This window comes from Corapipo altera, unplaced genomic scaffold, assembly GCF_003945725.1.
Source record: "Corapipo altera isolate COAL_440 unplaced genomic scaffold, ASM394572v1 271, whole genome shotgun sequence".
Taxonomy (NCBI): domain Eukaryota; kingdom Metazoa; phylum Chordata; class Aves; order Passeriformes; family Pipridae; genus Corapipo; species Corapipo altera.
Window position 1 is genome coordinate 604,554 of NW_020884935.1, and position 24,566 is coordinate 629,119.

General features: G+C 41.8%; 1 protein-coding gene across 7 annotated transcripts in view; it reads left to right on the plus strand.

Annotated features, from left to right (window-relative positions):
* Window positions 1–24,566, plus strand: part of EFCAB5 (EF-hand calcium binding domain 5) — a 37,307-nt gene that overhangs the window by 598 nt on the left and 12,143 nt on the right. For 2 of the 7 annotated variants that reach the window (XR_003530437.1, XM_027660350.1), the window contains exons 2-9: window positions 7,030–7,605; window positions 11,637–11,793; window positions 12,069–12,132; window positions 13,901–13,971; window positions 17,419–17,574; window positions 22,246–22,345; window positions 23,044–23,480; window positions 23,514–23,631. Coding sequence is in view for 6 of the 7 variants with exons in the window: in XM_027660350.1 (XP_027516151.1) it covers window positions 7,040–7,605; window positions 11,637–11,793; window positions 12,069–12,132; window positions 13,901–13,971; window positions 17,419–17,574; window positions 22,246–22,345; window positions 23,044–23,480; window positions 23,514–23,631 (1,669 nt within the window). In the remaining variant the exon portion in view is untranslated. Of the gene's footprint in view, window positions 1–71; window positions 220–712; window positions 782–3,576; window positions 4,034–7,029; window positions 7,606–11,636; window positions 11,794–12,068; window positions 12,133–13,900; window positions 13,972–17,418; window positions 17,575–22,245; window positions 22,346–23,043; window positions 23,493–23,513; window positions 23,634–24,566 lie in introns of those variants that run through there. The other 5 variants (XM_027660351.1, XM_027660353.1, XM_027660352.1 and 2 more) reach the window with 5 other exon arrangements.

A 24,566-nucleotide genomic window follows, 5' to 3' on the forward strand; every position in this document is an offset into this window, starting at 1 on the left:
AGCGCGCACGCGCCGGCTGTCAGCGCGCGCGCGGCGCCGCCCCCTGGTGGCCGCGCCGCGTTAACCCCCGCGGCGCCGGCGGCTCCTGAGGGGGGTCCCGGCATCTCCCCCCGGTCCCTGAGGGCACGGCGGGGGGTGGGGGGGGTCCCGGCATCGCGCCCCTGGTCTCTGAGCGGGCTGGAGGTCCCGTCATCCATCCCTGGTCCCTGGGGACGTGAGGTGGGTCCCAACATCGCACCCCCGGTTCCTGAGGGGGCTGGAGGGTCCCGGCATCCACCCCTGGTCCCTGAGGGAACGGCAGTGGAGTAGGGGGTCCCGGCGTCGCCCCTCCTGTCTCTCAGCCCCAGAGGTGGCTTTTATGAATGTGTGTCAGCTGGGCACCCTCAGGGTGACTCCTGGCTGGTGATGGTTTGTGGAGTCCCATCCCACTGGGATCCGTGACAGCGGGCTTGGCACCCGCTGGCGAAAGTTGGCATTAGTGCTCAAATAATGTAGCTTTTCCTCAGCTGTGGTAGCAATAGTAGCTCTTTCCATAATGAAAACAGCATATAACACCTCTTCATACATCAATGCACAAGCCCAAACAGCAAAAAATGAGTCTGACGAGACATTTTAGGCACTCAGACATCCACAGATGCAGAACTGCTCAGTGCTTTGGGGTCTGAGGCGAAGGGTCAAGTGCTGTTAAACTTCATTTGCCTTGCATCTTCAGCCTGGTGCTACCGAATTCATGGGAAGGAGGTAATTTGGATCAAGAATCCACCAAATTCATGGGAAGGAGGTAACTGGTATCAAGAATTGTCTTGAGTATTGAATGACACCACCACAAATGATAACCAGAAGCTGTTCTAAATATTAAACAGAGGACATTTTTTTGTCAAGAGTGTGTATTAACCCATAGTTTCCTTTTAAGCACATGGCTGATATGGCTTTGATCTGCTCCTCAGGCTGACTGCACTTTGCCCCTGTAAATTTAAGTGCCAGAGAAGCCACATGGTCGCTCTTAAGGTTATTCCCCAGTTAAAATAATGATCAGGGAGGCTCCTGTAGCTGGGCTTTGCTGCGATGGAGAAGTGAGGATCGCTAATGAAGCATTTTGCCTCCTGGTGGACAGGCGAGGATGGAGGACAGGGGTGGAGGATAGGGATTGAGGACAGGCTCCCTGAACTGGACCAAAGTGAGTTTGTAGGGTGGGCTGCACATCCAAAAGACTCCCCAGAGGGATCTGAGCACATGGGGAGAATAAGCAAAACCCACTGGGAAATGAAGAGCCCTTGTCCTGTGTTTTACAGCCAAAATGTTGGTTTTTTGAAACACGGTATTTATGGATGGTGTGCTTGCAGCACACTGATTTATGGCAAAGAGGTCAAGAAAGTGCCTTCCAGACTCCTTTTAAATTAAGTAACTAAACTGCATGTCGAGGTGGCAGCCAGGCATGAGGCCATGATGCTGTAAAGTTTTTCCCATGATTTTCTGCAGAGGCAGGAGTTCCATTTGAGGATGGGAAAGTTTTTTCCTCTTCTGGCATATGACTGTTCACCTTTCTCTAAAGTATAATTTGAGGTTTTTTAGTTTAATTCCTGCAAATACAGGGCTGCTTCAAGGCACGTAGCTCATCTTCAGATACCTCTGCACTGGTACAGAGGATGGATGACTGAAGTTCCCAGAGTGTTGTAGCAGTTCCCTCACCTGGGACTGGCGTTTCATTTTGGATTTTGATCAAGTCATGCAGGGATTACTGTCGAGAAATGATTATTTACACCAACTTCCAAAATCACTTTTTTGTAATTTTTACATACCCTGTAGCTCTTGCAGGTATTTGAACAGCAAACCCTTATAAAAAACATTTACCACAAGTAAATAATAGAGTTGCTATCTACAGTCCAACATATCAGTTGTTAACTACAATAACCACAGGTTGGGATGGTTCTCCAGCCCTTAGAAAGGGATAATTTGCACATGAAGTGTCTTTTAGCAGCAGAATTTAAATGTGGAGGGGGAAGCTAAAAGGCAGATGTATTGGGATTGAAAAGAGCAATTAGAGGGCAGGTTGTGGTCACAGCATCAGGGTTGGTACAAAAAGGAGACTGGAAGCCTGTGGCCTTATTCTTTCCTGTGTGGTCAGCACCTGCAGCTTCAGCCCAGTGCAGCATTTAAAGGATGTGGGGCTGTACATGAGCTGGTTTTGTAAACATTTCCAAAACTGACTATTTAATACACTGCAAACATTTCTCTGGCTAACACAACTTGTTATTACTACGTGTTAGGGCTTTTATTGCATAATCTTGGCTGCAAAAGACATCAGAGTGCTCCCAAAATGTATCTTACACAGAAAAACAAAAAAAGATAGAAGAGGCAATTCCAGCAAAACATCTGTGATGACATATTCAGCCCATTATTTTGTCAACAGTGCAAGTATTTGATGGCATAATAAAAAGATACACTTTGCTTAGCAAAAACATTAAGGGATAACAGCCAAGTTAAATAGGGTACAATTAAAGGTTTGCTTAACCCACGGGATTCCACTTCCAGAAAAACAAAAATAGAGCCATTTTGATCCCTCCTTCCAAGTTCTATTTGTATACTCTTGTTTGGGGATTGAAAAAAAAAAATCACTTAGCAAAAGGGAGAGTATCTTCTTAATTTATGTTTCATACTGAAAAAAGTTTTGTAAGTTAATCATAATAGCAACAGAATTCTGGATTGCAAAGGGGGAAAACCAAGCACACCTGGGAGAAGAGATAACAGGAATTAATCATGTGCAACTTGCTTTGAGGAAAAAAAGTGCACAATCCAGTTTAAAGCCTCATTTTAAATTAGTCCTGTGCACTAATTTTCTGCTTCATTTTGTTAACATAATTGATGGCAGACTTCAACACGTCTTGGAAACGCACTGCATTTCCTTCTGATACATCTTTTCCAAATAAATAGCAAAGAAATGGTAATTTATTACAGCTATTTTTCACATGAAAGTTGACCTCCTCTATTTCAAGGTTTCTTACAAGCTGTCCCATGAAATGGAGACTAATACAGTGCCAGAGGGCAGCTGTTCCAATGACAAATACTGTAGATAAATTCACAATTCAGTTTTTCCTGCAGGTAGGAAATCCAAAGATTATGCCACTTCCAGCACAAAATACAAATTAAAACCAGCATTAGATAAACCTTGTTTCCTGGCAGAAATTGCCATAAATTTCTCAGCTGGAAGTCCTGCCTAACCCAAGGAAATCTCTGAAGAGGCACCTGATTTGCATTAGAGTAAATGAGTGCAGGATGGCTGTTGGAGATGTGTTTGTCTTTTCCCTTCTCCTTTCCCTGTGTTGCATATTATTCTTCAAAGAATGCAGGAGAAATTATGAAAGGAGCTTCATCAAATTCCTTTAGATTCAGGTTTAAAAGCAGTCTAACAAAATGGCACTGTGCACTCCCCCCTGTTTAGTGCTGTGTGTGCCTTTCCTGCAGGGCTGCTTCAAAGCATCACAGTTCTTCACAAGAAAGAAAGCCTGAAAATGTTTAAATTTGAGTTTGGAATTAATTTAATGTCTCAGATTCTCACATCTGGTTAACACAGTCCTCCCTTCAGCTGGTAATGGACTTGTGACAGTTCTGGACTTCATGATCCTCGAATCTGAAGGTAAACCTGTCACTGGGCACCTGCAGATTCTCTGCTTGTGCCCTTAATGTTGTCTGTTGCTATTCCTAGTCCTTTTTGGGTTTTATTTTCAGTCATGTGGTGCAATGATCTAAGTTCAGTACAGAAGAGTCTGTTGGGCTGTGCCAAAGCCAAAAGACAACCTACAGCAATTCTGATCGTGGAAAGACATAGCAACCTTTGGGATTATTGCTTAGCAACTGCAAACACACAGAGGAGTAAAACTCACAGCCCAGCTCCACAGCAGGTCTGAGAAATCCCTAATTCACTTCAAGATTTTTAATGGTGGAGAACAGATGGGCATGTATTAAATTCCTCTTGATTTGCAAAGCCACTTTGAATGCAGGAGGAGTAAGATCTGGTTTGATACCTGCTCCAAAGGTAAGAAAAACAGTTCTTCAAAGCTTCAGAAAGCAAAAGGGAAAATGTTTTAAAATTTTAATTGTATTGAAAAGGTCGTGTATGAAAAGGGTATTGGGCTCTTTGTGATTGATGTGATAAACATGCTCTGTGGAACACATTAGAGTGATCAAAACCACATTGGACTGTGTTTTGGAAAAGATTTTGTAACTCAGACATCTCCAAAATACTTACCTAAACAAACTTTAGTGTTTCCTGGCCCTGTCCCACCCATCGAAATTCCCTAACAGAATAACAGTGAAACCATAAGAATCTTATTTATGAGCAGATTTGGGTTTTGTACAGAAAACACAGAGATAATCTTTTTGTACCTGCAGGGATTCCAGCAAGGATATTTTTCTCACAGAAAAGGAGCCAGGAAAGTGGCATCCTACTAAATAATGGAAAGCTTCTCTTGCCTTCAGCTTGAACAAAGGCTTACAGGAAACTTTATATGACATTTCAAACTTCCTAGGTGTTTCTAAATTTGCTTCTGTGCTCCATGCTTCCTGTTGTTTGGGCTCCATTTGGGAATGCCATAGGCCATGAGAGCTCTCTGTGTTATTATAGAATCACAGACTCATAGAATCATTAAGAATGGAAAAGATCTCCAAGATCATCAAGTCCAACTTTTGACCAAACAGGACGTTGTCAACTAGACCTGGCCCTGAATGCCACGTCCAGTCATTTCTTGAACATCTCCAGGGATGGGGACTCCACCACTTCCCTGGGCAGCCATTCCAGTGCCTGACCACCCTTTCAGTTAAGGATTTTTCCCTTATGGGCCAAATTCTGAACTAGTGTAAATCAGCACTGAAGTTTATGAGCCAAACTGGAGGTGTGTCCCTGTTATCCTCAACAAATTCCAAGCTTCAGGGCCAGATTCTAGCACTCCTTTGTTGTTTATTTGAACAGTTATGTGTTGTTTGTGTGTTCTTCCATACCCTCTTAGTCTCCTCCATCTGTACTGCATTAAAGCAGTGGGAACAGTTCTCTGAGCTCTGCTTCCATTCCTGGAGTTATGTGAATGCCCTGGAATTGAGATAGAACAGTTGCACTAGTTGTTTTATGTTTTGTTTTGGACACAGAGATACTTTATAAACATTTACTAATCCTCAAAACCATCCTAACAAAAAGTTGAGAGCAGCACAGAAAATGTATTCATCATCTCTCAGAATCAGCCACCTCATGAAGCAGAGGCCAGTTGTCACTTTAACATTGCACAGAAACTGCAGAGGGTTTCATAAAGGATGTTTAAAAAATAACATAAGTATTTGAAACTGCAAGAACAGTTTATTTTGGCACAACAAAACCAGCTGATTTGGAATGTGACCAGAACATTTGGTTAACACCCTTCTTTGAACCAAGGAGTCTGGTTTTACAGCTCATTGAAAGGAACTCACCTAAGCAAGGAACAATTCAACAGGGTGGACAGGTTTCCCTTTTTACCACTACAAATTCAGGCTCCTTTACAGCTCATGTCCTTCAGTGGCAAAACCAGCTACCAACTTAAAACCCTTTGTGTGGGTCAGGCAGGCAGTTTGAGCCATAAATTCATCCCATTCCCTGGCAGGTAATCATCTTTGAAATCAAATTACCAGAAGATGCCAACAAGCCCATCGAGAAAACAGACCTAGAAATGCAATGCTGTGAAGCATCCCACCCATCCAGCAGTATTTGCACTCCAACAGTGGTAATGAACCAGAAGGTCAACATATTAGTAATTACATTTGTGTGCCAGGAGGGCTGTAGATCGCATTTATGCATTTCCTGGAAGGTTGAACTCACTTCAGAACAGCTACAAATGCTTAAACAGCAAGAGCAATACGTATCAAAAGCAGCAGTATTGCTATGGATACTGAGAGGCCTCAGTGAAAAGCTCTTTTAAATAAAAACTTGAAAAGGTTAGTGCAGCAGCAAGTTCTGAGTGGAGTTTCATCTTTAATTTGGAAAGGTGTTAGGCTGTTTATTAATATCACCCTTCCTTGCTGTTGTTTAACACTGAGCTGGGGTTTGGCAGCATGTGCTGAGTTTTCATGCTTTGAATCAAGTAGTAGCCAGCCCTCTGCTCCATCCTGTGTGTGTAAATCCCACTGCAGATGCAGACAGTTATGCCTGGAGACACACAGAAACATTTTTCAAATTGTGCCTTGTAAGCAGCTCGGTTTCTTCCTAATGTTTCACAGAAAGAACATTTTGAGAAGAAAACAGCAAGGTTCATGAAATTGTTAAGGGAGATACCTCTTTTACACAATAATCTACAACATTAAGTGCTTGTGAACAACTTGCTTACAGAGTTCATGGTATAGAGTTTCCCTTTCCATAGAAGCTCTGCTGATCCACACACCTGTGCCCTTGTTACCTTAACAAAACATCCAGAGGAAAAAATAGTTGCCAAAGTTGAAGTTAAGTAGTTTGTGGGACAAGCTTCCTCACTGTTCTTCACAGCTACAGAGAAGCTGAAGCAGAGGCAGCATATAGAGGAATCTTGCTGCTGGGTATCTGACATTTTCCATTACTTGCTTCCTTTGTCTCATATCCACTGGATTTCCTGGAGGCAGGGAATGGACCTAAACAGAAATAATGGTACTGGGGGTAAGAGGATTCCACTGGTTGGAACTGGGGAACAAGTTCTGAGCACTGTTCACCACTTGGTTTCTGAATCTCCAAGTGACCTGCAATTAATCATTCCCCCTTTGTTCTCAGTTTCTTCTCTTGTTAGAAAGGAACACAGTAAGTTGCTCTGTCTCCAAGGGCTGTTGTGATACATAATTAATCTTTATAAATCATTTACTGCTCTTTGGAGCAAAGGGGCTGTATTTATTTAAGAGTACAAAGCAGCAGTAACATAATAAAAAAGGAACATAGAAAAAATATTAGTTAATTCCTAACAATAGACTTTATTGCTGTGTCACCTGTTAGGGCCCTGCTGCATCTTTTGGCATTATATAACAAGCTGCTTTTTTTCTGTGTCACAGTGATTGAGGTATGGCTGCTCATCCAGAAGAATCAGCAGAGTCTGCAGGTCTGCAATATCCCAAACTTGGACATGAGGCTGGAGCTGCCACAGAAATGGGAAGCAATCAGGGGAATGATGAACTACCATGTCTTAGTAATTACACTTCGTGGAAAGAGTGTTTTTATGAAAAGGTACAACAAAGGTGTCTGAGTCTGCAGGAGACAAAGGCAAGTGTGATTGGAGCACAAAAGGCAGAAGAAAAAAAGATAGAGAAGAGAGAACCCTGTGACTCACTGGCCAGAGAGTGGTACAGCGAAGAGAGAGAGACACTCGATACTCGCATCTATTTGCTTGACAAACTCCTACCTACGTTAATCCCAGGAGTAGAAAATCTGTTAATGGAAGTGGAAAGAAAGCATGTGCTTGTGTCAGACAAAGACCCAAGCACATTTGACCCCATTAATTATCTTGCAGAATATCTGATGCGACATAACCCTCTGTACAGTGTTTCTACCAAACCAGGCCCGTACGTGAGGGGAATGAGGATGGTGGCAGAGGAGCTCAAATCTTTGATGCAAGGTACAACATCAGAGAGGTGAGAACGGTGACAGTGTGGCTGGTCACGAGGCCAGAGCTGGTGTCCTGGTCTCCTTTACAAAAGGAATGGTGTCACTGCAGCCTGGCTGGTGGGGTGTTGAACCAAACACACCTTGTGGAGTGCAGTGCCAGGGGGGGTATTTGTCTCTCATCAAAACTTGAGAAGCAGGACAAATGCCAGAACATGTCACACAAAATGAAACACTAGTTATTCCTGTTTAAGGCAATATTCTGCCCTTTACAAGTATATAATTCCTCCTTAGACTCTATCTTAATTACATATGTGCAATGCAAACTGCTTCCAAACCGGTCTAGCTTAGTGACAGCAGTTCTTTGGGACAAGTGTTACTATCAAAGGTCTAAGAGACTCCTCAGATCATTTCTTCTCTATTCTTCCAAACATAATAAACATATAACCTTTTTTTTCCCTTTCAGGATGATTTCTCTTGACCAAACCACCAACAACATTGTCCTGGCACATTGTAGAAACTCCTTCTCCTGTGATTTCTACTTAGGCTTTCCTTTCAGATTCTCTTTTTCCCTTTAAATTAGGAACTGTTTTGTATTTTATTCTGTTCCTTATTTCTAGGCTGCTTGCTTTAGTATAATATTTAATGAATATTGGAAGGGGGTTCCATGTCACCTTACAATATGCTGAGCTTAGAATGTGAGAGCATTAGGTGAGCAATAATGCTTTATTTTCATTGCTCTATTCAGAAAAATATAGAAGTGAACTTCTGAGTTTGCAGATGATCCAGACATGATTGTGATTGATGTCAAAATTACTCATTTGCTACTAGATCACTTCATTCTGTGTCTGTGTTTGTAGAATAATGACTTCTATTTGAATGCCTGACTATTTGCATAAATAGTGCATGCAGCTTGAAAATTGGTTTCAGGGTTTCAGTGTCAGGAATTAGGGAAGTAAAATGTTGACATGTCTCATGCATAAACCCTAAATGAAGATAATTGAAGTTCTCAGCATTATAATGCATAAAAGGATATGTTAAATCTCTCTCTACTGCTCTGAGCTTCTCTCTACATTTCCATTCCACATACTGTTGCAGATCACTGGAACATGCCTGGTGTGAATTCAATAAAGCAGAGTGAGAAGTGAATTTCATACAGTCACCTCCTTTCTCAACACAGATAAAAATAATCATAACTGACTGGTGTGGTCAGTGTGCAAGAGCTCAGCTTTTGGGTTTTCTTCATAAGCAGACATACAGTGGTAAAAATAGAGCTGGTAAAAGAATTCCAGTTTTATTTTCTATTTTTCAAGTGTTGGTCCACTGAACAAATGAGCTGGGGAAACACCTCTTTCAGTGAGTTTTCACTCAAGCACAGACTGGGGGGATGTTTAGGATGCCAGCCTTGCAACATCTTTGCTTTAGGACTGTTTCATCACTTATATTGCTTATAGGAAGTTCAGAACCACATCTCAGTTGATTTTGCAAAGGAAATTGAATTAAAATACAAAAATTTCCTGGGGTTTTCAGTTGGATTTTTGTTTGGTTTGATTTTGTGGTTTGTTTGTTGGTTTTTTTTTTTCTCTGCTAAAATACTCTTGGCTTTCATTGTGAATCACAGCTTATTTGTGGAGAAGGCAGATTTTCCTGTAGAATGCAAAGTGTTGGCTACCCATGACCTGTGATCCTGACCTTGGCTGTTAAGCCCCTGTTTACATTTGGAGGCAGGTTCTCAATTTGTAGCTCTCAGAGCTGATGCAAAAGAAGTGACTATCAAGACTTGTAGAAATAAATATCTCCATAGGCAGCATTGCCACGGGGGTTTCTGTAATCTCATGGCTGTAGCAGGTTTTGCATATCCACTGGTAGTACTCTCATGGGATTTGCATTCACCACAGCTCAGGATTTACATATTTGTGATGGCTGTATTGTGGGATTTGCATGAGATTCTCAAATCACAGCAACACAGAGGATTTTACCAGCACCATGCAGCACTGAGACTCTTCATGTGAGTCACTGGCTTTCCAAACAGGAAAGAAGTGTAACAGGAGCAGTGCCAGTCCGTGCTCAACATCTCCCACATAAGCACCAGAAGGGTGAGGAATTGAATTCTGGCCCAAATGAAGCTCCTGGGAGCCTTGGCATTACCTTCAGGAAAGGCAGGATCACCACAGGTTCCCATTTAATGCTTACCCATCCTCAGTGAGCTCACTTGGGCTTCCTCCAGTTTCTCCTGAACTGCCACCTGACTGGGAGTCAAGGCATGCAGGAGAACAGATGGGAGAAATTCCTTATCCACAGGGACTGATACCTGTAACAGCTGTGTTTGTCCAGGGATGGCAGTCCTTCAGGCTGAGTCACCCATCCCTGTGTGGGAGGCAGGCAGCTCCCTTCCTGAGGAGACTTGTTTGGTTCTGCAGGGAGAAGTCACCTCGCTGCCATCTCATCTTTTCTGGAAATGTCTGATATGAAACGAGCTCACTTCGCCATGGGTGATCAGTGCTTTGCTGTTATAGTCTGGAGGGAAACATTTTGTCCCACCTCAGGGACACCAGGCAGAGGATACAACTGCACAGTAGTTTAGGACCCTAGAAATTAATGCAAAACTGCAGCCCAGTGCAGGTGCAGTACAGAATGTAACTTGTGCTGGACACTGCCCAAATTAATCACAGGCCACCTTGGCAGCTCCAGGCACAGCCCCCTCTCTGCTTGCGGCTTGCAGACAGCTCTGGAGGAGGAGCTGCATCTACAAATGGTCTGTTTTCTCTTTCTGTCTGCAGCACATATTGGAGGAGAATCTGCTAGTCCATTTGGGTTGGTACCTGCTGCATTCCTCCCCTTTGCTGGCTCGGGGAAGGAATCAGAAGATGGGAAATTATTTTCCCCTTCCCCTGGTATCAAAGTGCCAGAGGCTGAGCTGCCTCAGCAGGACTTGTGCAATGCCCACCATTGATTGAGGAACCCAGGGATTCATTAAGAAACCTCTGTGATAAATGGCCATGAAGAACAAGTACCTGGTGATAAAACTGACTGTGATCAAAGAGTATTGCTGTGACATGTAAAACAGGTCTCTCTGTTCATTAAAGAAGATAACTGATGGGTTATAATTTCTGGGATGATCCCAGAGCAACAGAAGAGAGCAGGGATAGGATCAGCCCATTTCACAGCATGTGAAACACAGGGGGAAGAAGGGAGCAGGAATTGTTAGCTAAAATACATGTTTTGGAGTTCTCAGGTACAAAAGAGAAGCAATTCCCGTTTCTCTGAGTAGCTACAGAGGGTGTGAAGGCCACGAAGGTGAGCAGCTGCCTCAGTGCAGAGAGATTCCAGCAGCTTCCATGAGCAGGAGCTGTTCTCCCCATATGAACCAATTCTTTGGCTTTAAACATTTTGACCTTCCTAAAGGCTTTTTTTTCCTCTTCATAAATTAAAAAAGTCAAAATTATCACAGTTCTACGGGACCAATTTTATTCAGTTCTTTTGTCGTGTGAAAGAGAGGATTGGGAAGAACATGACTGGGTGATCAGGGAAGCAGAGAAAACAAAAGAAGGAAGGAAGGGAGCTACTTTTTGTCCAAACCTGCAAATTCTGTGTGTTCAGAATGATGGAGAGGTTGGGGTATTTTCCATGTCCTAAGGCAGTGAGGGCTCTATTGTGTGAGGCTGCTTCAGAAATTTCATCGAACATTGTTCTTTGCCAGTGAAGTACTTGTGTGAAAAGGTACTTGGGCTTGGAGACAAAGGAGACTGATGCAATTCTGTTGGTAAATCAAGTGTAGCAAAATTATGCACCTGTCTTCTTGCTAAAATTGAAAGGAAATTGAAGGACATCTACACAATAAATGATGAATGCCATTATAAATGTGAAGGTAAAATTTATCGCTGTTGAAATTACACAAAATAGAAGAGCTGCACAGATGATTTTCCCTTAAATGTCTACCACATGGAAAAGAATTTCAGTAAAAAGTTCCTTCCTTTCCTTTTGTTCTTCAGGGTAGGCTTATCAAGCTTAAGTATGTTTATGATGATATCTTTTCAATCCATATTCCCATGTCCTACAGGCTGGTCAAGATGAAAGCTGAGGCAAAGGACAAACGTGAGGCCAGGGAGGAGATGGAAAGAAAGAAGGCTGAGGAGAGAGAGATGAGGAAGGAGACACTGGCAGCTCTGTTCAAAGAGTGGACAGTGGATGGCAAGCACAGAATACCAATGGCACTGGTAACTAGGAAAGATCCTTGGTAACACACTGCTGTGGTTGTTCCAGACAGGAGGAAAAGGACATTTGTGGGTGGGTGATGGCTCTGTTGCCCTTAGGGTCAGGGTACAGGTCGTTGTCTGCCTCAGGCTCACCAAGCCCTGATTCCCCACAAATCTTACCTATGTGTAAGACTCATGACTGGCCCATATGTCTGATTATTCCAGGTGATTTATTTTGATAATTGCCCACTGCTGTCTGCATGACACAGGCCTTTGACTATTACCCTGATTTGTAGGTTCAGAGTGCCCTGAGGTCTTTTCCAGATGTCACTGATTCTATTCCCGAAAAACTGAGAAAAGGTGAGTTTTTGATGTGTCTTCCTTAGTTTTATTGCTGTGATCTGAATTCTGGTCTGAGCTGTGGGCAAACAGCAAATGGATTTCATAACAGAGGGAGAATCTCTAAAGGTAGTTACATCAGGATATGAAACACAAATCTACAGACAGATTGGAGGGTCTGAACCACCCTGTGGCTCATTAACATGATCTTGAACAGAGTGAAAAGAAGTTTAAAAAATCTTTCAGGAGATAGAAAGACCAGATTCAGGCCATTTCCACTTACATCCTGCATTAGCTAGATGTTGCCATGTGCTTATCACTGTTTTTAAGAATCACTGTACCAACCTCCTCCTTCACCTGCCCTATCAGGCAGTGTTTGTCTCATGGGAGGTCTTGGAAATACTGGCATACTGGGAGGTATGGAGCAAAGGTAGGATCAACAATATTGAGTTGTTACCTTTTATGGTTTCAGGGGAAATGCTGAAGTTTCCCTAATGCTCCACAAAATAGCCCATGTCATTGAGCCATTCCTTTAGCCAGTCCCAGACGAGTGACAGTCCAGGGCCTCTGGATGGGAACACTTGGCTCAGTAACATTTCCATAATTCCTGTCACTTTATATAGCTCACACTTGACCTCCCTGAATGATGAAAATTGAACAGAGCTGGGAACACTGAAGTGGCACCACGAGCCTGCTGCCAGGCTTTCCTGAGCCTGTAATGATCATCAGTGAAAACAGATCTGCCTTCACTGGTTTGGGATGATAAACAGGGCACTCCAGAGTGCATTTCTGCTGGAGTCACCTCTGCCTGGAGCTCCCTTGCTCAGCCCTGTCCGTGTTACAGATCTGTTCCTCTGGTCTTGGTAGGATGTTGTGACTGCCAACACAGCCCCTGCTGTGCTCCTGCTGTGGGACAGTGCAAACAGACCCTGGGACATGAGACTGTGAAGGAAATACCTCCCCAAATGTTTGCTCTCCAGATGCTGGAGGTGCTCTCTGTCCTATTTAAATAATAGTGTGGCTCCATTTCTTAATTTATTTCGTCTAATAGCATCCAATGTACATTAACAGAACATTAAGCTCTGTTTATAGTTTAATAAAGATAATGTACAGTTTAGGAATGTCTAAACCAACAAGAGATAAATGCATTCTATGGTGAATTTTCTCATTACTGCTGATATATTGTAGAAGAAAGAACGGAAAAATGATGCCAACAGAAATAGCATGTCTGTGCTCAGACCTCATTCAGAAATCTGTGTAGATGTTTGATTTCTCTTCTCAGTTCCATTATAGGAGCTCAGAAGCTGACCAAAACATACTTTTGAATATCATCATCAGTAAAAATATTCCCACAGATATTCTTGAGAAAATTACTATGATTTTCAGATTCCACTCTTGCAAAGCAGAACCCGTGTCTCCAGTGTTCTAAGGCAGTTTTATCTGTTTGTTAAATCAAAATTCATTTCCTCCCTCACATAATTAGTTTTAAGTACTGTTAAAATCATTGCAATTTGCACCAACTTATGTCAAGAATAAATATGACTCTACAGTTCTGAATAGCTAAATGCAGATTCTCAGCAAGAGATACATGTAAGGAGCAGATTTGGTTGGTCTCTGTACAGTCAGATGCTTCAGCTACTGTGGGATAACCTCAAAAACATGTTTGAGAAGATGAGAAGAAAGTTAATGTAACAGCACAGTGTGCAAAAAAATGTGTACAATATTGTGTACAATATGCAAACTCACAACTGTTGCTTTCTAAACCAATATCCCTTCATTTTTTTACCAGCAATCCAGGACAGGAAGCTGGAAATCTTAAACACATTGGAAGAAACTTTAAAGCTAGATGAGTTCACAGAGGTGAGAAATGAAATAAGAGCATCTGGTTCAGAATGTTTATCACAAAGTAGCAGCATTTCCCTGGGGACAGCCCAGAGGAGTAGGAAGGGCTACCCTTCTCCAGCATCCCAGGGAACTGGTTGTATCAGGACATTTCACGTTCCATCTCCATCTCCATCTTCTGCTGCCACATTTCCATTCTGACCAGGAAAGGGGAAGTATTTTGCTTTCCTCAGAGCTGCAGCCCGTGCTGCTCTCCAGGAAGTTGCTCTGGGAGCAGTGGTTTTTAGGCCATCCCTCCCAGTCCCTCTCTGAAATGCCAAAGCCCTGAATCACTTGTGAATTCAGACTTTGCCTTGCCTGCTCAGGGGAGGTTTGGTGTCCCACTATAACCATTAGCCAATGGTAATTAGTAACATCCTCACAGTATTGTTGTTTCTGATTAGGTTCCATTAACCATAGAAGAACCAAACCATGATGAACTGGGAGGAGAAGCTCTACCATTTTTGCCCTGAACTATCGCTGGCCTGAACCGTAACCAAACTTCAACAAGTGTCATAAATGTACAGGAACCATAACCAGGCAGTTTTAAACTCAAAAGCTGTCATTGAGAAATATCAGAAGTGTGGTTTTAACTCACCAAAATCATAAATGTAGTTGCAAATTTTACCCCATTACTCTGCTGTTCCTCAAGTTGAAAATAACCAAATCAGTTCAAACTGTAGTTATTGAAAGTTCTCCAGGCCAAGGCTTTGCCAACCATTTCTACCTGCAGCAGAGCTGAATTTTATGGCTGAGTAATTGAACCTGTGAAAAGGGGTGTTTAGAACAGAAATAATGACAGACCCTCATTGCAGCAGTGCTAGTGGGTGCTGTTATAATAATTAAAACCAGAGTATAAAGCAGCTGTGCAGAGACTATTTCCAAGAAACCATGTGTGATTTTTGTGCCTTCTTCCCTCTCAGGAGACTCACATGTTCAATATTTTGCATGGAGATGCATTTTTATGATAACTTGTTGAAGGTTTTTTAAGCATGAAATGAGGAATTTTTGAATTTAACCTCAGAATTACTGCATCTAATTAAGAAAGCGATTGTGGATAATGAGAGCCCAGAGAATTGCTTTTGTCACTGCGATGAAGCATCAATCCACAACCCCTCTGGTACATGTATATAATCTCTGAATGAATTCATGCTCCATTAGCATTAGAAAACTGTTTAAAATATATTTTGTGTACTCTTTATTTTAACTCAATTAAAGATATGACAACGGAGATGAGAAGCACAAAAGACATGGATTGTCAAGCTGTCTGATTTACCAGCAATGTTCTCTCAGAATATATTCTCTGATGCTTCTTCTAGTCCGGTTTTAATTGAATCAAATGATGAGGCTTTCATCACTTCCCTGGGGAACTGTTCCATCATTAGGACAGGGCTGCTTCTAATCCTCAGCTACAATTTACCTTTGTTCCTCCCTTTGCATCATCCACCAAACCCAGAAAGAGAGATGATCTTTCTCCACACTGGTCTGGGCCTTTCCCCATGTGGAAAGCATTGCTTTTAATGGACCTTAAAATTAAATAGCCTTTTTTTTTTTTTCTTCCTTGAATTCAGTGCAGCTTTAGGCTACTTCAAGGCCATTAGAAACTCAGTAGAGAGACCTCACACATTGTTTGTGTTGGGCTTGGGTTTTTTTTTTCAGACATTCAAAACAGTGGCTGTTGTATTTTTACATCCTTCATGACAAGCTCGTGGGGTCTTTTATATTAAAAGCATTTAAATCCCAGAGACCAGCCCTTAATAGTTTATTTCACAGGCTTCATACTCTATAACACACAAACCCCCAGCAGTCTGGCACAAAGCTACTGACACCAAGGGAAAAACTCACACTGCCTTTGCAGGGTCAGAATCAGGCCTTAAAGGTGAGATTATTTTCCATGATTTTCTAGTGAGATCAGTAGGAACAAGAAGCAAAGATCCATTGTTATTGTTGACAACGTGTTCACAAACTACAGCAAAGTCTCTGGATAGCAAGAAGGAATTGTGCCAGCTTTCTTCAGAGAGGTGTCAAAATCTCTCAGTTAATAATAAATAAATGTATGTTTATTATGTGTACAGTACTTTGCACATCAGCTAAGAAAAGCTTAGGACTATGATAGTGCCTGCTGCCCACATGGCACTTGTAAACAGTGTCCTGTGATGCTGTTAGACAGCAGTGTTAGTGCAGGAGCCTTTGGATGTGTCATCAGCATGACATCGAAAATAACAAGCTGCTTGTCCAACCTGCCTCCTCCCATCAGCTGTCACCTTCAAGGTTCCTCTGTCACAGGGCTTTGGGTTGTAACAGCTCTGGAAAGCTGGTGGATGCCCAAGGCCCCACCTTCTCTCCAACCACCTACATCCTGTCTTTTTATGCTGCAAGCAGAAACCCCCCACATTGTGTAGGAGTTCTGCTTTCCCACCAGCCACCCCTCAGGCCATTGCTTTTTTTTCTGCTCTTCCTCTTTTCCACTTGTCCCATATCTTTGGAAATTATGCAATATAGACATGAATAATTATAACTTATATTAATATTTCAGTTTGTTAATGCCTGTGAGGCACTTCAACAAGTCCAAGATGTTGTAGCACTTATGTTAGATATCCATACTCTAAAAATGGGCTGTGTTTTGGAAATTCCTCCTTTTAACTGTATGAGTTCCCTGTTAGTGTGGCTGGCTCCAGAAACCTGCTGTAATAATTCAGCCCAGGCTTTGGGATTGTGGTTTGTTCTGATGGCCATTATTATTTATGTCATGCACACCACATTTTTAGAACCATATTGCTTTTGCTCATAAAAGCCACATGGCTATAAATCCAAAGTGTTAAAGTGTCTCCAAGGCTGGAACTTAAAATCAATCTCCAGTCAGTAGTATTCCCAGTGTCAGAGGACTTAGGTGACAGCAGGCTCATTTTCAAAAGGATTTTTCATGTTTTTATTGTATCCAGACTGGTTCTCTAAACACTGAAATTGTGGGCAATGCTCATTTTGTGGCATTTGAGGGTTGAGTGACTGTCAGTTCTGCAAAATCTAATGGCTCAAAATGCCTCCTTGGGAGTAAAGTCAAGAATACTAAATGCTGCAAAAAACCATGGAGAACTTAAATCCTCCCTGAGAAAACCAAGCTTAAGCCATGGCATTCCATAGGAGGGATCTGATCCAGCACCTCTGAATGCTGAGCATAACAAGTGACCTCTGGGCCAGGAAAGGAGCTATTGAGGAGTCATTTGTGCAGTGTCCCAGGCTGGTTAGGAGAATATTGTTTCTTCTGAAAGGAAGAACAAAGTAGGCACCAAGTCTGTGTTATGCTGGCAGATTAAACTACAAGTTCTTAAATATTTCATTGCATGCACTAGGTTTTTAGGAGTTCAAATAAAGGTGAAAATACTTGAAGAAAAGCTAACCATGTACACTGCTGCTTTCTCTCCACAGTTTGTCCTTTCCTACACAGAGCAGGTTTCAAGTGACACATTCCAAGAAGTCATGAAATATCTCCATCAATGTGGTGAGGACTTCCAGGAAGCAACAGAACGAGCTATGTGGAGGCAAAATTTTGCTGATCTCTTCCAAGATTGTGATTATGGAAAGGTAGGCAGAGCAGCTCTCAATGTGGGGATGCTTCCAGTCTGGTATTTCTCTGGGCCACTGCTTGCTTTTTCTTCTTCCCAACTTTAGATACTCTATTTGTGCTTATTCAGCAGTATTTTGGAGGACAATAGCTGCAGCATTGTCTTCAAATTCATACTTTGGACATAGAAACATCCAATTGCCTATAAGCTGATGGCTAATTAGCAACTGAATGACCTAATGGGATTACCTGCTCCCACAGCACAGTTCAGAACTGGGTCTAATTTATCTATTCAGCCATGTTTCAGCAAAGATAACCTGATGTAGATTGATCTTAACAAATGTGCACATTACTTCAATTATAACATATATTGCATTCATTATGTTGCCTAACTTTATAGATCGTTAGGGCTTCTATCAATAAATCTCATAGTTTAAATTTAAAGTGCAAAATAATCCACCTTTACAACCTCTCTGAGAACAGTGCTGTGAACTTCAGCCACAGTTTATGGACAGGAAATTAAAATACAGTAAGTCAGTTACAGAGCTGGAAATGGAACTCAAAAGCCATAATTTAGTTTTCAGCAGCTCTAATCTCTGTCATCCTCTGAGTACACCTGCATCCCCATTAAAAAAACAAACAAAAAACCTAGACTTGTTAGAAACCCAGTAAATTGTAGAAGCTGAAGAATCAATGGCATAAACTATTGCTAAAAACTTGGGCTTCATCCAAAAAGTGTGGTACTTGTTATGAGTAGCCTCAGCTTGCCAGTTGCTGGCTACTACAGAGCAAGCAGATGCCATAATCTTACAGTTTCCTCCCCTACATAAATTATATATTCCACCCAGCACTCCTCTAGTGATGCTTGCAGAGAGCTACCCAGAGTGAACTGTGCTCTACAATGTCATGCTAATAATGTCATTACTGCCAAGAGAAAGGAATGACAGAGCTAGTTTCATCACCAATGGAGTGTTTTAGAGAATAGCAGGCAAGCTGCTGTTTCAGGCATGAGGAAAGAAATGTGTCTGCTTCCCAGCTAGAAGACATTTCATTTTCCTATGGCTCTGTCAGAATGGCTGTGATGAATCCTCCTGGCTACAGTGATACATAAAGCCCAGTCCTATCCTTGCCATGCATTTTGAAAAGACCCCTTCTTTCCTTTCATCTTTTAATGTGACTTTCTTCCTGTTATTTCTGTGGCAGTAATCACCATCTCCATGCTACTAATCCCAGTGGAATCTCAGAGGCAAAGAGCCAAAAATACTAACACAACATGAGAGAGCAGCTATCAGCACCACCACCATCTCTGCCCAAAAAAAACTGGTCAGAGCACAGAGTTGTTCTTTCCAGACTCCAAGGCAGCCTTGCTCTGCAAATTGAGTTCACTGAAGTGTCGTGTAGGCCACGCAGTTCTTTTAAACCTGGCCTGGTTTCTTTTGTATGGCTCTACTGTACCCACGGGGGAGATAAAAATGCAAAGTAACCCAAGGACTTCTACCACTTGAATGGGATCCATTACCTGTGGAGCCCATTCTGCAAAGCACAGCAAAGCAGTTGTTTCAGTTCCTAATTTCCATTTGTTTGGTAGCAGGCAGTTATTCCAGTCTGCATGGGGAGTGTGGCTGGCTGCCTCAATGAGCTGCAATTAAGGCCAGGGAGCTGAGAAAGCAGCGTTTAAATTACAGTCAAATTAGAAGGTATCCACATGATCATTATTATGATTTCAAACGAATGCATCCAGAAGGATGGCAGCTCAACAAGGACAGCCTGGACTATACACTGAGGCAGAAACTTCCCCAGACAATCCCACAACACAGTTGGATCACTGCTGTAATACCCCAAAAGGCAATGGCTCTGTGAATTTTAAGCTTATTGTATCTGTGCTCACTTGTATCAGGTACAGTCTCTTTTATGTATTATAACAGGATCTACATTAATTTTCAGGGATGTTTTAAGCCTGGGACCTTTAAATGAAACTGAATTTGGTCAGAGATTAGTTTTCAAGCTAATGACGTCTGAGACACTCCTGATTACCTTTCTTTCAGTACAACAACAACAAAGTCTGCTTTCTCATGACCTTTTCTGAGTGTCTGCTCTTCCCATCTTGCTCACGAACAAGCACAGTGTGGGGATCAGGATACACACATCACATTTCCAGAAAAACAATCGAGTGGTTAAACACTGACCTATCCCTGATTAAATGGCAAGTCTGGTTTAGTCTGTGTTGCTAAAGGAATTACTCATAGGTCACAGAACATTGCTGAAAACAACTGAGAATCATCACCTGCCAATATCTGGGTGACAAGAAAATGAGGCCAACATGTTTCAACTCCCTGGGCACTGAAGCTGCCCCAAGTTCTGGGTGGCTGTACAAACACAGATGTTCCTCTGGTGCTGAGAGGGGAGGCTGGACCTGTCCTGCTCAGGAGGTGCAGTACAAAGGGTGGACAGGCAGGAACCTTCAATCAGCCTCCCCAGTCACACAAGAATTGCAAAGAAAAGTCACCTTTGCTAGTAAATATAGGAACTCAGAAAGACAGCACAGCTGGGGAGAGGAGCTTTCCTGTTGAAATGCTTCTCTCTTCTATAGAGATACTGTGGCATCTTCCTCCCAGGGTGAGTTGTAAGGAAAAGTGTCCTGAAATAACAGGGACCTCTGACAGAGTGGCAAATCTGTATAAATTGTGAATGCTAAAACAAGGAAATATTGCCTAATTCATATTTGGTAATTTATGCTGTTTTGTCTATTTTTATATCTCTTTTAAACAATATATTAAAATAAAGTTATTTGATCCAAATCACAAAAAAACTCTTCAAAAATCTGAGTTATCTAAATCCTCCAAGTGTATTATTTTAGTGTAACAAAAAAGTGCATCTGAATCCCGAGACAACATCCTTATTTTCATCTTAACAGTACTTCATAATTTTCTTAATATTTGTTATATTCTTAACAAGAATAATACTTCATTTATTGATTCCCCTTTTTCATAAAATAAAGTTTTGCATTAGTGCTGCCAATTTCAAGGCAACCAGCAGATGATTGTGACAAGTAACAGCTGAGAAAATTTGAATGGAAAATTAAGTGTGTGTAATGGAAACACTGAATGGAGAATCCAAATATTCCACAGTGATCTGGTAACGTCTTCAAAAACATGTGCTGTGTTCATATGGCTACTAAATGGATCAGAACCAGATCTGATATATTCAATTGAAAGACAAATAGCATGAAGAAATGTTTGCATGGGGGCGTGCAAGGTATTTGTATGTTAATGTCAGGAAGATGAAGATATTGGGAATCATGGCCTACATCTTGTAAGTTTAGGGACAGAATTCTGTGATGACATTTGTTGTTCCAAACCCACTGATGGCTGAAATTCAACCCTAATTTCCAGCATTTTTTTTACCAGCAGGAATGAAATTAGCAGAGTCTGAAACACAAAAACTGGACTCAATGGCTTCTTACGTTTCAGTTCAGGTCCTTTCTTCAGAATTGGCAATAAACTTTCAGTTCCCTGTAGAGGAAGGTCCTGCAGTACCAGCAAATGTGATGTAATTGTTTAGTTCCAGTATTAACTTCACCAGTAGGTGATGTGTATCTCTCAGTTGTTTCCAAACCTTCTGTTTCTAACTTTTGGTGCCATTAATTACAGATTTAGGTTATAAACAATGCAGTCATCTTGAGCTCATTTCCAGAAAAGAACAGCAAAGTTCTTCCTTTATTTCTTCAGCCTAAGGGCAGGTAAAGTTCACAAGGAATTAAAAGCCTGGTGGATTTTCCATTTTGCAGTTTTTAATCTAAGAACAAAACGTGAAAAGGAAATCAATAATTCAAATGGAAAGCTACTTGCTACAAATAATGAACTTAAGTAAATCTGTTCCCTAATTAACTACTTTATTTCACTAATGGGAGGGAGATTACAAAGGTGGCAGGACTTAAACAATGACAGCAGGAATTCATCATAAAATGGAAAACTTGCAATCGCTTAGATTTGCTTTACTTTTTTAAACCCACAATTTCCTGATTGGAAATGACCCATTTCATTGCCTTTTCCTGGGTTTATCGTCTGTGTACACTCACTCTGAGCAACAAGGACTTAATAAACTCTGCACGTTCCTCTGCACTGGAACTGCTGATGCCTCTCTCACCTCTGTGGTCAAATGTCTATGAATTTTTAAAGGAAATTAGGGAGGTTGTCATAATAGCTCAGATTTTTGGACTAATTATGTTCCCAGGCAGCTGCCAATACATCAATCTTCAAAGGAGATGATGGGGCATAAAAGCAAACTACAGTGTGCAGTCACTAAGGTAATACAGCCCATAATAGGTGAAAATTCTTCCATGGTGCTGTCGGGCAATCAATATCTGTCCTGAGAGTATGAAATGTTGAAGCTTTGATCTTTACATGAAGAACCCCTTTGGCAGAACAGCTACAATTATCTAACTGTAATTTGTCAAGGAAGTGCCTGCAAAGTAATATGTGTGGGGAGGGAGTTCCAGCTGAGCCCAGAGAAGAAGTTTTTGCCTCTATGAAATAAATTCGCTTCTTTGAAATCTGTAGTCGTGTTCTGGTAATGGGTAATTTTCAGTCACAGGTAATTCTTAGCTAATGGTGCCTTTGTAGTGCTGCAAATATTGATGTAAGACCCAAGAACCACAGGAAAAACCCAATAATTATAATCTTTTTGTCTAGGTTGGTGTCTTGGATAGACTAAAAATACTGGCCCTGCTGAGGGAGTTCTATGACAGAAGCCCCGTGGCTGACAAGAGGGAACTGTGGAACCCCAGACAATGTGAGTGCCTGGGAAGTTTTGATTGTGGTTAAAACACTAGGAGGTCACACAGGGCTGGATAGTTCATATATGTTTTATAAGTGTTACTGGAAGTGAACAGAGCCTAAAAAAGGACCCAAGTGAATGCTGTGACCTGCCATAATTTGCAAACATGTTTTGCAAACTGTGATGCAACGTTCAGAAATGCTTCAGCATCCAAGAGTTTTCCTTCCTACAGAAGTCAGGAGTACTTCAGGATTAAAGAGAGACTTTTCCTGAAACAAATGTTCTCTCTTACTGGGCAACGTTAGAAGTTAATTTTGTATTTGCACTAAAGTTCCTCCAGGCACATGGAAAGATAAAGAAAAAACACGGGGGATCATCGGCATGAAAGTAAAAAATTTTAAAGATATTGGACATTAATTAATTGCTAAGATCAAATGCAGGGCAAGTTACAGGTCTCCTTCTTAATAGGGAGAATTATGAAACATTTGTTTCAAAAGAAATGTGGTGTAATAAACACTGAGAAGTGCACATCTCTGCAGGCAAAAACATTATTCTGAAGTTTTGTGTTTCAGAGATGTGTGTTTGCAGAAGGTACTTTCTAATAGTTTGTATTTGCTTGGAAGTATCTTTCTTGTTTCAATTTTCTTGTGCAATACTAGAGAACATAAAACCAATGCAAACTATCAACTTACCCATATTTTTTTCTATTCTAGGGCCAATAATTAAGTTGCAAGAGATTGATCTTGTGGATTTATGGGGAGGCCTTGATGACCAAGCAGCAGAGCCGAGTGATGCTGAAGTGAGCAAGGAAGGTGAGGATGCTGTGTCAGAGGTGAAAGGCACTGGATTTGAGGCTGGTGATTTGGATGGAGATACCACACACAGTGAGGAACCCAGCTCCCAGGAAGACATCAAAACTGAGAAGGAAGTTGAGCCTGGAAGTGCAGAGAGACAGGATGAAGCTTTCCCAGGATCAGCCTCTGAGGGATACAATCTCAGTAGGGATGGAGAACCTGGATCCGAAAAACAGGTGGAGGAAGAGGAATCCAGCCTGGGTAGAGAGCCTGAGACAGAAACAAAAAGTGAAGGAGACACAGATGTGGCAGACATGGGTGTCACTGGTTCAGAACAGGGTGCTCCAGCTGCAGAGGCTGTGGAAGAAATCCCTGCTCCAGCTGCAGAGGCTGTGGAAGAAACCCCTGCAGGAAAAGGGAGTTTTTCAAGGCAGCCCAGCAGCCAGTTTGACCAAGAGACAAGCTCCGAGACAAGGCTGCAGGATGACAACCTTCTGCATGAGCAGGGTAAAGATATTCTCCTTTATTCTGGCAGACCTTAATCTTTTTCAATGTATATATTTGGACTAGTTTAACTATAGGCTATTTTAAATCCATTTCAAAACCATGTGAGTGCTTTCTGAGTAGAGAAGACCATAAGCTTTGATATCTTCTCAGCGTGGTGTTTTCTGCCAAGGTTTCAGAGCATGTTCCTCTCACAGGATGGCAGGTGAGTCACTTTGCTGGTGATCTGTATTCAAGGCACTGAGCAGACACTTTAATTCAAGTAGGGACTTTGTGAAGCAGCAGCATTTTTATAATAAGGAGAAACTTTATGTTCTGTTTCACTCTGTAATATTACTGTAGCAAGACAGGAACCTGAGCATGTTAAATCTAGAAATGACTTTAATAATTTTTAGCCTGTTCTTGCCCATAGGGAGATGTGATATGAGATCATATAGCAGAAACCTTTTATTTTAATCTCTCACTGTGTTTCCAAAGGATGATCATACTCCACTGTGTACAAAGGCCCTTGTTCCAGGAAGGCTGTGATCAGACAGCTGTGTGTTTCAAAGAGGTACTTTCTTAAACATCCAAGAAGGACCAACCTCCTTGCCAGTGCTCTGTGAACACTCTCTTATGTCTCACAGTTTAGAAAACTGCAAGAACTGGGTCTACATTGCCCAAGCAATCTAGTGACAGACTTATTATGTAAAGGGTTGTAAATCTGATGGTACAGCCCACTGGTACCTACAGCTTTCTGAGTTAACTTCCAGTGTTATGCAGGATGTGCATCCTGCATTGTTTGGGACATGCAGTACCTCAGACAATCTTTGTCTCAGACAGCCCCTTGCTGAGTAACAGGAATTTCAGCTCACCTGTGTTCAGAGGTTGACCTGGCTGTACATTGGCATCCATGCCAGACTGGCTCTGAAGAGCTACTATTAGAACAGTATAAGCAG